The sequence below is a fragment of the Gigantopelta aegis genome, chromosome 4 (genome assembly GCF_016097555.1).
Source record: "Gigantopelta aegis isolate Gae_Host chromosome 4, Gae_host_genome, whole genome shotgun sequence".
NCBI lineage: Eukaryota > Metazoa > Mollusca > Gastropoda > Neomphalida > Peltospiridae > Gigantopelta > Gigantopelta aegis.
In genome coordinates, this window is record NC_054702.1 from 13,366,079 (window position 1) to 13,380,160 (window position 14,082).

A 14,082-nucleotide genomic window follows, 5' to 3' on the forward strand; every position below is an offset into this window, starting at 1 on the left:
TAACCTTTTCAAAGATGTATTTAAAATGCATGAAGTCAAACTAATATGTGCTAATCGTGATGACGTCATATTATCGATGGCGGCGACTTTTTTAACTGTGATTTATTCAAAATTTCATTAAAATATTAATTTAGAAGTGTTATAGGATAAATAGAATTCGCTACTCGTGTTTCTTAATATGTAAAATATCAACCTCGTCTAGTTAATCGGTATTTATCTCGGCAGAGCCTCGACAAATACCGATTAACATAGACTCGTGACGAATCCTTTATTTATATATCGATTTAGATGTATTTTATCATTGTATGTGAAAATGATTGTAAAACCTTTGCCTGCTTTACAAACTGTGGATATCATGAATGAAAAAAAATCGAATACAAAAAGAAAAAAACGCGTTATATGTCGTGCTGCTTAACAATGTGGTTATGATCGTATTAAAAATATTCATTATTTTCCCCGAAAGATGCTCTGTTCCCAACTCGTGGGCTATTATGGGTTTCTAAACATCCGAATCCCCATCTTATACGCCGCATTATCCCTACATATCTTCTCGTTCCAGCCAGTGCACCACGACTGGTATATCAAAAGCCGTGGTATGTGCTATCCCGTCTATGGGAAAGTGCATATAAAAGATCCCTTGCTGCATTAGGAAAAGTGTAGCAGGTTTCCTCTGATGACTACGTGTCAGAATCACCAAATGTTTGGCATCCAATAGCCGAGAGAGACGGAGTGAGAAATTGTAAGACAGACAGTAAATAACTGTCAGTGTATTGTATATTTAGGCGTACCAGGCTGACGGCAATCGTGGAACAGTGACAGCGACACTCTCCGTCCTTGTGCTGGACGTCAACGACAACCGCCCTCTGTTTAAGGAGACTGAATACACCATCACCATACCGGAACACACACTGGCAGGCACTGAAGTACTTGTCGTTACCGCCATAGACGCTGACGAGGTGAGAGTTTAACGTTGCATAATAATATAGAAATGGTTCAAATGTTAACATTTCTAAAGCATATCGTTGTTAATGACAGGTCATAACATTTCATGAAGTATATTGCGATTGGTAGTACAGGACAGTCATAGAAATACAGCGTGATAGGTAAAAATGTTATCACTCCATGCAAAATCATTGACGTTAGTTAATGCTAGCTTTACTGTCACAAATTGAGGGGATTGTTTTTTCGAAGACTCTCACACTTATAAACAGCATGTAGAACGTAAATTTCAAAGGTGATATTAAAAAAGCACGTCGGTGGGGTTTTATTGTTGTTGGTGGTGGTGGTGGTTTTTGTTTTTGTTTTGTTGGGTCTTTTTTAGTTTTGGGGGTATAAATAAAACAAAATATCAGTAACGCTTATACACAGAAAATAATTACTACGTCAAACACAATTTCATATATTATATATGATATACAATGCTGCTATATAGAACAACTGCAGGGGCAGATGCATGGTATTTCTAAAGAGAGTTTATAAGTATTACATCTACCAGAGTAAAAGGAAATGAATTCATAATATTCATATGTTATACACAAGATTTCCGGGTGCTTCGAAGTCGCGTGCAGCGCACCCCCAGCACCTCTCCTTTGGATTAGCGCCTGAATTGTACTGTTTGCCAAGGCACTAATACAAAATACCACAAGGTGTAATCTCTCCATATTATTAGTTCCTTACCGGTTCTACCAGAGGGAACTATAGGTTTTGTCTCCATCCGTCATTCCATCTGTCTCTCTATGTATGTTTGTCTGTCTGTCCGTCCGTCCGACCGTCTGCTTGGCTGGCTGTCTGTCTGTCTTACATACATTTTTCCGGACTTTTTCACAATACCAAAAGATATAGAGCTACAATTTTGCGTATAGCTTTATCATGTATCCGCTACAGATAAAGTTTTTGGAAGATTGTTGACTCTTGAACGTACGAGGTATTAAAATGTTTTGGTCACGGTAGGGGACATGCTGTCAGAATGTTTGTTATCAGATACCTTCTATAAGTGTCTTTTTACTTTCAGGGGGACAATGGCAAGTTCAGCTATAGAATCGTAAGCGGCCATGGGTTATTCGATATTGATGCTTCGACTGGGAAAATATCAGTCGCAAATTCAAGTGGTCTAGATCGAGAATCAAAGTCGCAGTTTAGTTTTACAGTAAGTATTATGTCAGTGGGCTCAGCCATAATAAGTATTGTCACGTCTCTTGTGGCCATGATATCACTGTCTTACATTCATATAACATGCAAATGATTATACAATGTGAATATGAACACATAATATATTACAGTAAAACGTTAAAGAATGGAAGAAGGGACGAAAAAAACGAAATGAAAAAAAACTGAAGAAAGAATCGATTTGAATATTGAAAATAGTAAATTTTACGTGTAATAAATACCTCTGGAACAATATACTGTCATGTCTTCTTCTTAGGAATTAACCAATGTGGCTAATACTCATCTTAATCTTTGAACTGTCGGTCTCGTGTGTTTAGATACCAATGTAATTTTTGCTCATGGGGGAACATATACATGTATAGTGCCATTTTAACTATGCTGTGTATACACTAGTAGGGTCTATATGTATAAATAATTTCAGATAAACACAACGGAACCAATGCCAGTGTTAGGACCGCCGTGTAACGCCTCATGTACAGTGACAGTCATCGTGAATCTTACTGATATAAACGACAATCCTCCAGTGTTTGTGGAAGACCGATACTCTTTTAGTCTAGCAGAAGACGCCACGACGGGATCTTCCATAGGAAACGTTACGGTATATTTTATCAACTCAGTCCAAGCACATGAAACGATCAATACAGACACATTTCACGACAAGTCCAGACACATGACAAGACAAGTCTAGACACATGACAAGGCAAGTACAGACACATGACAAGACAAGTACAGACATATGACAAGACAAGTACAGACACATGACAAGACAAGTACAGAGACATGACAACATAAGTACAGATATATGACAAGACAAGTGCAGACATGACAAGACAAGTACAGACACATAACAAGACAAAGTACAGACACATGATAAGACAAGTACAGACACATGGCAACATAAGTACAGATATATGACAAGACAAGTGCAGACATGACAAGACAAGTACAGACACATGAAAAGACAAGCACAGACACATGGCAAAACAAGTACAGACATATGACAAGACGAGTACAGACATATGACAAGGCAAGTACAGACACATGACAAACAAGTACAGATACATGACAAGATAAGTACAGAATCATGGCAAAACAAGTAAGACAGCTGACAAGTACAGACAGGACAAAGTACAGACACATGGCAAGGCAACTACAGACACATGACAAGACAAGTACAGACACATGACAAGACAAGTACAGACACATGTTAAGAGACGCTCAGTCACAAGACAAGTACAAGGATAACGATAAGGACATAGTGAGCACAGGCACCTGTCTTGGATTGGTATGTACACGTAAATTTGGTAAATATGTGTAAATCAGATATATTTCCGTAACATTTGTATTTACTCCCTACAGAAATATAACTTGTATTGTCATTTAATATGTATTTATTTGTAACATAAATTATGATATTCTCAACTCGAATCTCATTACATTGCATATGGTTTCACATTAAATCGTATCGTGTTGTATTCCAGGCAACTGATAAGGATCTCGGTGTGAATGCAGAGATAACTTACAGCATTCTGGGATCGAAGTAAGTAAATACACGCTGTCAAGTATATCGCGTAATACCTATTTTCGTCCACTTTTAGTTATATAGAGAATACTAAAACAGTGGCCTTTATTTACCAGTTATCTTAATGAGATTTTAAAAAACTTATCTAACAATTATTATGTATATACTTGTAGGGTACTTCAAATTGTGAAATCGTGTTTCTTTCTTGGTGGTCTCATTTTAATGGACTAGTGCAGTCAACGAATTTAAGAACACAACGAAAATATAATACATGTGTACATATTACGAATTTCTTATACTACCTATTGAATCTACGAAACGAAATGGGAGGGAGCAAAACCACGTGGGTAATTATATATAAATTTAATGTAGTTTTTAATGTTATGTAATTATATGACTATGTTGTTGTTTTTTTGTTGTTGTTTTGGGGGTTTTAATAAATAAATAAAACATTCCAAACAATTAAATAAAATAAAAAAAACATATTTGGGAGAACAGTAAAACTTGCACAAACGAAATGCGACTGCTGAATATTTTAAACTGTTTTATCCAATAAAACCAAAATATTGAGAAGTCTCTTGTTTAGGCATCATTTTCCCAGCTCGCCATAATTTTATTCAGTGTCTAGTATTTGGTAGTTACTTTAAACCTAACGAATTGGGTCACTTGAAAAGTAAAGCCATTTGGTGGAGGGGTTTCTCTGCAATACTAGCAACAAAATAGGATTTTGTAAAAAGTGACATTCGTAAAACGTATTACACATTTTCATCAATTTTGTTATATATATATATATATATATATATATATATATATATATATGTGATTACTTCTACTTTTTCATCAATTTTAACATTATTTTTTAAATAAAGTTTGTTGGCACCAGAAACAAATATGGAAGTGTCAGGGTAATTATATCTACTCATGTTTTTTTTCTAGAGATGCCAGTACGTTTTCCATAGATGCATCATCTGGGTTGATGACTCTGAAGACACTTCCAAACCAGGACCAGAAGTTCATAGAGGTTTTTGTCCAAGCAGCCGATGGAGGGACGCCATCTTTACTCAGATTTGTATCTGTTAAAGTAAGCTGAAGTTTACTCTTATATGATACCCAGGGTAACCTATTGCTATGGGTTTGCAATCTCTCTCTCTCTCTCTCTCTCTCTCTCTCTCTCTCTCTCTCTCTCTCTCTCTCTCTCTCTCTCTCTCTCTCTCTCTCTCTCTCTCTCTCTCTCTCTCACACACACACACACACACACACATACATACATACATGCATGCATACATATATATACATCAATAAATTTACAATTACTGTTATATGGTCGAAACACATTAAACAATGCTAATAATGAAGAAATATTTACTTGTGTTTAAATATATATCAAACAAACGCATCATTTTGATTAATAAAGTATAATTTACATTACCATGTGGATTATTTTTAAGTATGATAACGAGTTTGACTGCACGTGAAATATTATTTGTGTAATCTAATGCATCACTGTTTATTTTCTTCGTTTTCTTTCATATTCTTGTGTATACAATATATTTAGTTTAAATTTACAGCTATGTAATATAGGTCGCCATGTATATTGTATGTATATAGAAGAGGGCCTCGTAAGTTGTCAGACTTGTGCCCGATTTTTTTTGTTCTTTGTTTTCAATCAATCAGCATACATACACAGACACACAAAACCCTGGATTAACAAAAGCAATGTGTGACTGTAATGTAGTCATTGTTAACCCATTTTGTTTGAGTGTTTTATTTATAGATAAGGGCTATGTTTTTGTGTGTCAAGTTAGATCCTGGCTACTGGGCTAAATTCAGCCAGACCGAGCAGAAACTAGACTGGTTTGTGCGCTTTATTCAAATTACCACATCTGGAACCAGTCAAATTGTTCAGGCGATGGTCAGCTTGATACTCCCCTCAGCTCGATGCTGTGTTCAGCCAGACCGAGCAGAAAAACATCCGATAGACTGGTTTATGCGCTTCATGGTAAACCAAATAGCCACGTCGGGAACCAATCAAATAGTTCGCGAACGTTAGCGAAACGTTTGCGGGCTGAACCTGGGGCTGACTTTATAACGCCGTTCAAAGAGTCACGTCTTCACACACTTTCTTCTACGTCACCACAAGAACATAATTTGGCTTTGATGCCCGTAGGAGCATCGGGTTTCTTCGTGTAGCGTTGGTACTGGTTAACAACATGTAAGTTTAAGGTCATGACTGGACTCGAGATTAATCAAACGAAAGCTCTGTGGCATCATATTTAGGAAAAAAGTGTATTTTAGATACAGTAGCTGGCTACCATTTTGTCGTTAATTGCAGATTCAGTACATACAGTCCTCTTAAACCTTCCCTCGACGACATATAAAAGCTATGAAACCCAGAAACCGGCGTGTATGTATGTACATTAACAACCTATAGATTTCGTTTTATTATATAATGAAGTTTTTGTATTTTCCCAGGTGTTTCTTAGAGGTCGGAATGGGACAGTGCGCCTTAGTGTCCCGGTCGCTAAAGAACTTTTAGAAAAAGACAAGGTCTGGATTCAAGGGTAAGAAAAAGAAAGAAATGTTTTAGTGGGGTTTTTTTTTTAATACCGCAGTCCTATAGGATATATAAATCTTAAGTGCCATTATTTAATCGGCGGCCTAGGCGCGGAATTAAGGGGAGGGTGTATGGGTGTGCTCTCCTCATCCTGGTCGGCTGAGTTTTTTTAAAGGAGGATTGCTGTTTTAATAATGCATGCTAATTTATTTTTGGAGTACTCTATAGGTGCCTTTGTTCTACTGTGCACTCCATTCTGCTTTTGGGTCCATAAAATATCAAGATTATGACAAATATGATACAGATCCAGAATAATAGATATACATGTGTATACTTTTTGTGCACACAAGATAGCAAATGCCACGTTTGTTTTTGGGGGTGATGGGGGAGTGATGGAGGTGGGGGGATTGTTGTTGTTTATTTTGGTGGGTTGTACCCCAATCGTGGAATACATGATAAAAATTAGTAAGGCCTGTCGCTGGCCGATGCAGACAAAAGATTTGTTTATAGTAACACAATCAAATACAGCTGGATCAGGGACAGGTTTGCGTCCATTACGAATGTCATGGCAACCAGGATTTAGAGTCAAAATATTCTTAACGATTGTTATTGTATAATATAAAAATAAGATATAATCAGTTATGTGCTGTTACATGTTTTCCAGTTATAAATATGAGTCGACATAATGGTATTCTAACAGATAAATGTGTACAGACTGTTATATAAGCATATAGCATATGCAGAAATATTTGTGTCGGCTTCGTGTGTGGGTGTTGGAAGGGTATCTGAAGTGAAAAGGTTCAATTAATGGATTTATCCAATGTTTACTTGGATTATTTATTTTCATTTCATTTCAAGTTATGTTCGTGCTTATATCCAATTAAGGTTCAAGCACGCTGTCCTGGGCACATACTTCAGCTATCTGTCCAGGACAGAGGGTTAGTTGTTAGTCGTTAGTGCTTAGTGAGAGAGAAGAGGGTGTAGTGGTCTTACACCTACCCACTGAGTCGTTAAAACTTGCTCTGGGTGGGAGCCGGTACCGGGCTGCGAATCCAGTACCTACCAGCCTTATGACCGATGGCTTAACCACGAAACCACCGAGGCCGGTATTGGATTATTGATTGATACAAGTGTTTGTGTTTTTCAGTGAACTATCGAAGATTATCAAAGCTGATGTGAAAATAGACTACTTCAACAGAACATACTCACCATTCGGTGATAGGTAAATACAGAAATCTTGACACTCATTTCGTAATACATTAACTAACAAAATCAATGAAATGAATTGTAAGATAAGATATTAATTTTACTGGTATACCTGTACTCTCTTAAATGTCCAGTAATACGGTCTTAATGTCCAGTAATACGGTCTTTAAAGGGCATTTTAATTATCAATAATCTCGCAGCATGTTACCTTTACACTGTTGTACATTTTTGCTAATGTAAAAATACTTTAGTTTGACTGGCTGTTTTTTATGTCTTGTTGTTGTGTGTGTTTTAGTTTGCTGTTGGTGTTGATGATATCTTCGTCTTCTTTTTGTTGTTATGTAGTTTACTTTGTTGTTTATGATATCTTGTTGTTGATGGTATCTTCTTCTTGTTGTTTGGGTGATATTTTAACGTACATACATGTATATACTAATATATTTATGTTTCAGTTCAGCGATGTACATCTCAGCTACCAATAACAGCCTTCCTGTTTCTACAAATGATCTATTAAAGTAAGCTTTATTAACCTGTATTAAAGGGACATTCCTGAGTTTGCTGCAATTTTTAAGATGTTATCGACTAACAGAGACTTTTTGACAATTGTAATTACATATCAAATATATTTTTCTGCATAATATATTAGTGACTGTATATTAAACGTGTTTCTGATCGTTCTAATATTTGCACTAGTTTAAATTTCATTTAATTTCCTAAAATATTTTTTTTCGTACGAATTATTTGAAGACAAAATCCAGTTAGGACTTCTTACAAATATTAAGATGACCAGAAATACATTGAATATACGACACTAATATTCTAAACAAGAAAATATTTTTAATATGTAGGTTTAATCGTAGAAATATTTGAGTAGTCGGAAAGATCTTACAATGCATCAAACTCGGGAATGTCCCTTTAAACGATGTCCTAAAATAGTAATATAAAATGGACTCTTATGAAGGTGGCTGCTTAATACAAGTTGCAGTTTGTACTACATTAAATAAAACTTGGAGTATTCTATTAAAATATTAGGTATTAAGAGGACATATTAAAACGTGTTCTTATTAAAGATGTCACTCGTCTAAAACAAGTGCTCTTCAGTGATCAAACAGTGCTTATATGCAAGCACATTAAAACGGTGGGGTTAATATGGCAGACATCCCAGAGCCAGGGCCGTCAGTAATTTTTATATAATCCATTTGTGTCCCACAGCCAGTGGTGTGTGTGTGGGGGGGGGGGGGGGATTGTGTATTCACAATACTGGACAAAGTGATGAAACAAAACCACTATGATCAGACTATCCACTGGGTACTCTTGGGGTTATAATAAAGGCTTCACAATTGTATACACAACGCAAGCATACGAGGCTGGACTACTATTGAAAAATGTCTTAAGACTATATATCAGAAATACCAAATGTCTGGCATCCAATAGCCGATGATTAATAAATCAATGTGCTTTAGTGGTGTCGTTAAACAAAACAAACTTTAACGAGGCAGCCTTTCAATACACCCCCGCACTCTTCAGCTCTCAAAAAAAATATAGACATTCAGGCAAATGTCTAATGAAATGTCTAATAAAACTGACTGCGCAAAACTTGTACCGCAATCGTTATATAATACATACGATTCACCAACTAAAGTAGAGTATTTATATAAATATTATAATAATAAACTGTGCTTGGATATATCCTAAGATAGATATTCTTCCAATCTTACTCGATTATCGAAGCTTGAGTTTGTTGTTATATAGTGAGTTAAGGTCAAGGAATACATCAAGCATTTCCATAAATATTAACTTATAATTTTAAATATAAATACTAATGGAAAATAGTTTATCCTCGTATGCCATCCATTTGAAGTGCCGGACCTTTAGGGTATAGTATTTAGTGTTTACACACATTTGTTTACCGAGCTGGAAAGCATACATGAAGGACTCCATTTTAAATTTCAGACTCGTGAACGATAAGATTGATAAAATCCACGCTCTCTGGAAGAAGTATGAAAAAGTTTCACAACCAGACGACAAGAAGTTAACAGATGTCAGCATAGCGCTCATTGTCATAGCAGGCGTTATCCTTCTTGTTGGAATTATCTGTGCCGGTGTCGTCTGCATGAAATACGAAAGGTGAGCTTGAGGTTACAATCCATGTTTCTGGCATCTTTGTAATTATTTTATTTTCAGAAGAGGAATGGAAAGGAATGTTTGTTTAATGATACCTCATGATATGTTTAGTTATGGCTATTTAGTATTTATGATTATTTCGACTCTTGGTCGAGGTAAAGAGAGGGAGGTCTGCTGCCACCATGCACGCTACTCGTATTGAAATGTAATAAGGCGTCTTATATACACAATTCCATAGACAGGTTTGTACCTACCATAGCCTTTGGTGTACCTTTTCACTTTATCTCACACTACAATGTATTGATTGCATTTTATTCACAGATATGAGAAGAAAATCCGACTTTTTGAAAGAATATGTTCCGAGACTCCGATATACGACAACCAAGACGTGAAGTTAGAGATGGAGGAGGAGACTTCAGACTACAGCGGGTCTGGTTCCATGACGACAGAACAACTCGCAGCCAATGGCGACTACAACACAGTGACGACCTGCATCAATCCGGCGTACGAGTCTGACGAGGAAACGGAGGCAAAGGCACTGGAAGCTCTTCAAGGATCCCCAGCCGTTATTGAGGTGACTACTGAAGAAGATGTCCAAGAGGCGGTGTTAGACTTTGACGAAGAAGAGGCGGATAAAGGAGAGGTCAGTACATGGTGTGAGGATCGCGTGGAAAGTGAACCTGTTAACAGTATTCTTACAGTTGTACTACAGCATGACGAAAATGACCGAGATCTTTCTGATGATGAGGGGCAAGTAGTTATTGGCCGCAATATAAATGAAGAAAAGAACAGTGATGAAACAGATTATGTAAATTTACCACCTGAAGAGGAAACTGAGAAGAAAGACAGTTTGTCTTTGGGAAGAAGCAATGCTAAGTACCTGTTGCCCCCACCACCTCCTATTTCTCCAACGCTTGACCATCTTGAGACACCACCACCTTCACCACTACCACCGCAGTCAAATCTCTTTCCTCATGATCCTACACACGAGGATTCCGATGTCTTGCCACAGCCACCAACATCTTTGGAATTTTCGCTTGATCCTCAGCTCCCACCACCTCCAGAATTTAATCCAGACCTTAACGACTTGGATCCATTCCCCACTGGTTCTACGAGCGGCCTAGTTTTACCACCAACACCACCTCGGTGTAGAAAACATCTCTCTGAAAGTGATGAAGATGCCGTCCTTGATCAATGTGATGAACCCGAGCCGGATTACGCCAAGAAGGTCCATTTTAACGAAGCCGTGGTAGAGGTGAAAGACGACGATGCCAAGCTTGTAGCAGCTTCCTCGTCTGATGCAGAATCGGAACCAGACTTGGAGCCAAACATTGAAAGTGTACAAATCACTCCACCCAATGGTTTATTAGAAGAAGATTCAGCAGAGATGTTCCATATGGGAGCCGACGAAATCACAGCATTGTAATATTTATAATTGTTAACGTAAATTGTATTCTGTCTGTGAGCTATTGCAATCAATGTATTTTAAGCAATACAAGTTTGCTGGTATTCTGTTATTCCTTACGAGCCAATGACATAATTGTATTTTAACTAATACACTGACTATGGGCGTATGTGTATTTTAAGAATCAATAATAGCATAGCATTATAATTAATTATTGTATTTAGATTTCATTTAAATAATTGTATTTTATTACTACAACTTTGAGAATGATCTTTATTCTTTTGGAAGCAAAAGAAATCGTTGCATTTTATATATACACACGATTGCTTCTAGTGTAAACCAATGAAACCATTGCATTTGAACTAAAACACCTTTTAAATTGATTCGTGTTCACTTAGGAGCCAATGTAATTGTTGCATTTTTATTAAAAATGTGTTGAGAGTGATCGTTGACCTCATGGGAGCCAATGAAATCGTTGCATTTATGTAATTCAGCCTTTATAGTAATTTGAGTATTGTATGGAAATCAAATAATCCATATTTTTAATTAAAATGTTTTTCCGATATTCAGCTCTGTGTTATTACAAGATCAAATTCTGCTTACATGTGAAGTAATTACAATAATACGAACTGCATATTTATTTAGATTATGGAATATACTAGTAATTGGTGGTATGCAACTGTAGGTAACACGTTTAAAGACGGAAGTGGTTACATTGAAAGGTATGTTAAATGGAGTAACTACTAAGAGGTAGAATGCTAGTGCACAAACGTGTTTTGCCTTCCACGCAGCCTTTTAGCAATCTCTTCAGTTGTGGAAATCCTAAGAACCTTTGATGCGGTGACATTTTGTCACCAACATTTGCAGTGCTGCACACACTTGTCTGTTTAAACAAGATCCGTTTGGAATGATGATGTCTGGTCAACACCCACAGACAATTAATTTTTTTATGTGTATAGTTTCTTCTTCTGTTTTTGGCATGAGAACTTAAAGTTGGTGCCATAATTGGTGACATATAATAAAGAATAAATTTTGACTAAATAAAATTATGTTTTATAGGCATCTGTTAAGTAATCTTACGATGCACTGGTTTGTTAGTGTAAAGGAATGTGTCATTTTATTCTAGACAAATTATATTTTATCTGAGACAATGGGGGCAATATTTACCTGTTTATTTAATATTGCTATTCAATTTATATAATGTATAAATATCTTATTTTGTAACATTTTCTGTATCCAGTACTTAAAGCTATGGTAATAAATTATGTTTATTATTGGTAATAATCAGTGTAAAATGTTGCTTCATGTTATTTGCATCGTTCATCTCTTTAATCGTTTTTTTTTATCCCATGGAGAAGTTATAGGGAGAGGAGAGGAGGAGAGGGAGAGAGAGAGAGGGAGAGAGAGAGAGGGGGAGAGAGAGAGAGAGAGAGAGAGAGAGAGAGAGAGAGAGAGAGAGAAATGGGTTTTTGTTGTTTTTATTTCTCAAAGCAATCATTGGTGTGTGTGTGTGTGTGTGTGTTGTGTGTGGTGTGTGTGTTTGTGTGTGTGTGTGTGTATTATATTGGGTGTGGCAGTCCTCATACAGGCGAAACGGAAACCGTGATTTATGAAAGCAGTCACGATCTTGTCAAAACGTCTATTTTACTGTCTTGTGCCGAGATTCTATATGGAAAATTTGTACTGGTGTGTCGTTAAACATTAATTCATTAATTCATTCTATCTGGAAAATGTTAATATTTCTGTTGTTTGTGAAAGGACTACACAGCATGCACGTGTAATTTCAGTTCAATACTTTATTTTATATACAAGGTCATAAGCTCAAACACTAGTACAAGTACAAATAGACATGACGTTTCCAAAGAGTATCTCATTTTATTGAATTAGGACCACTACACAGCTGTGACGTAGATAGAAGTGATAGGTTGTGATTGACAATTATATAGCAGGTTCTACTGAAATCATCTGTAAACTGTGATCAGTATTGCTCAATGATGTGATATGCAGAGTTCTATTTTACATATTTTATTACTGTGGGAAATAAAGGTTTTCACAAATGTGTTCCTTCATTCAATTATATTTTATCACGTGTTGCTTCACTGTGCGAAAAAGAAAGAAAGAAATGTTTTATTTAACGACGCACTCAACACGTTTTATTTACGGTTATTTGGCGTCATACATATGGTTAAGGACCACACAGATATTCAGAGAGGAAACCCACTGTCGCCACTTCATGGGCTACTCTTTTCGAGTAGCAGCAAGGGATCTTTTATATGCACCATCCCACATACAGGGTAGTACATACCACGACCTTTGATATACCAGTTGTGGAGCACTGGCTGGAGCGAGAAATAGCCCAATGGGCCCACCGACGGGGATCGATCCCAGACCGACCGCGCATCGAGTGAGCGCTGTACCACTGGGCTACATCCCGCCCCTCATTGTGCGAAGAATATTATTTTGTTAATGTAATTTGAATATTTTTATCTAATCAGCATTGAAATGTGTTCAGCATTGTTTACATGTTTCATATTGACAAACATCAGTGGCGGGATCCAGAAAATCCATTTAAGGGGGCCCCAATGACACGAGGCGAAATGCCAAGGGAACTTTGGGGGAGGTTTGGAGGAGGATCGTAAAAAAAAAAAAATGAAAATTGATATATAATAAAATATATAACTGTCGCAAATTTAGTGGGACCGGGCCCCTGCCCCTGCCCCTGCCCCCCCCCCCCCAGATCTGCCTCTGAACACCTGCGTCAGAGAGAAACTAAATAAATAACACTGACACGCGTTTTGAATCGTACAGATTTTATTGCTTTCATACGAAACAACCCTGTTGTTGTGCATATGAAATATCAATGTATTCAGACCCTATACCTAGACAGCATAAGCATACGAGCTCCCATTTTTGTAGGAGGGGCAGGCATGCACTTGCCCCAGTTAAACATAACTGCCCGAATCTTAATAACAGTTTTTCATATTAACATTACCGCTAAATATCTATATAGGGTTGCAAACAAATCACTACGCATTTTTACATGAATTACAGCTATTTTTGCGAGTAGAATGATGGCAATACATGGTAAAAAGGCCACAAATTAGC

At 36.9% G+C, this 14,082-nt stretch overlaps 1 protein-coding gene across 1 annotated transcript in view; it reads left to right on the top strand.

The window, feature by feature from the left end:
• LOC121369696 (protocadherin-19-like) overlaps nt 1–12,431 on the top strand; it is a 46,192-nt gene extending 33,761 nt beyond the window's left edge. The window contains exons 11-20 of the mRNA XM_041494747.1: nt 783–956; nt 2,012–2,146; nt 2,588–2,764; nt 3,648–3,706; nt 4,625–4,769; nt 6,161–6,249; nt 7,390–7,464; nt 7,901–7,963; nt 9,402–9,575; nt 9,894–12,431. Of these exons, the coding sequence (XP_041350681.1) occupies nt 783–956; nt 2,012–2,146; nt 2,588–2,764; nt 3,648–3,706; nt 4,625–4,769; nt 6,161–6,249; nt 7,390–7,464; nt 7,901–7,963; nt 9,402–9,575; nt 9,894–10,998 (2,196 nt within the window). The 3' untranslated portion in view covers nt 10,999–12,431. The remainder of the gene's footprint in view (nt 1–782; nt 957–2,011; nt 2,147–2,587; nt 2,765–3,647; nt 3,707–4,624; nt 4,770–6,160; nt 6,250–7,389; nt 7,465–7,900; nt 7,964–9,401; nt 9,576–9,893) is intronic.
• Nucleotides 12,432–14,082: the final 1,651 nt, after the last annotated feature.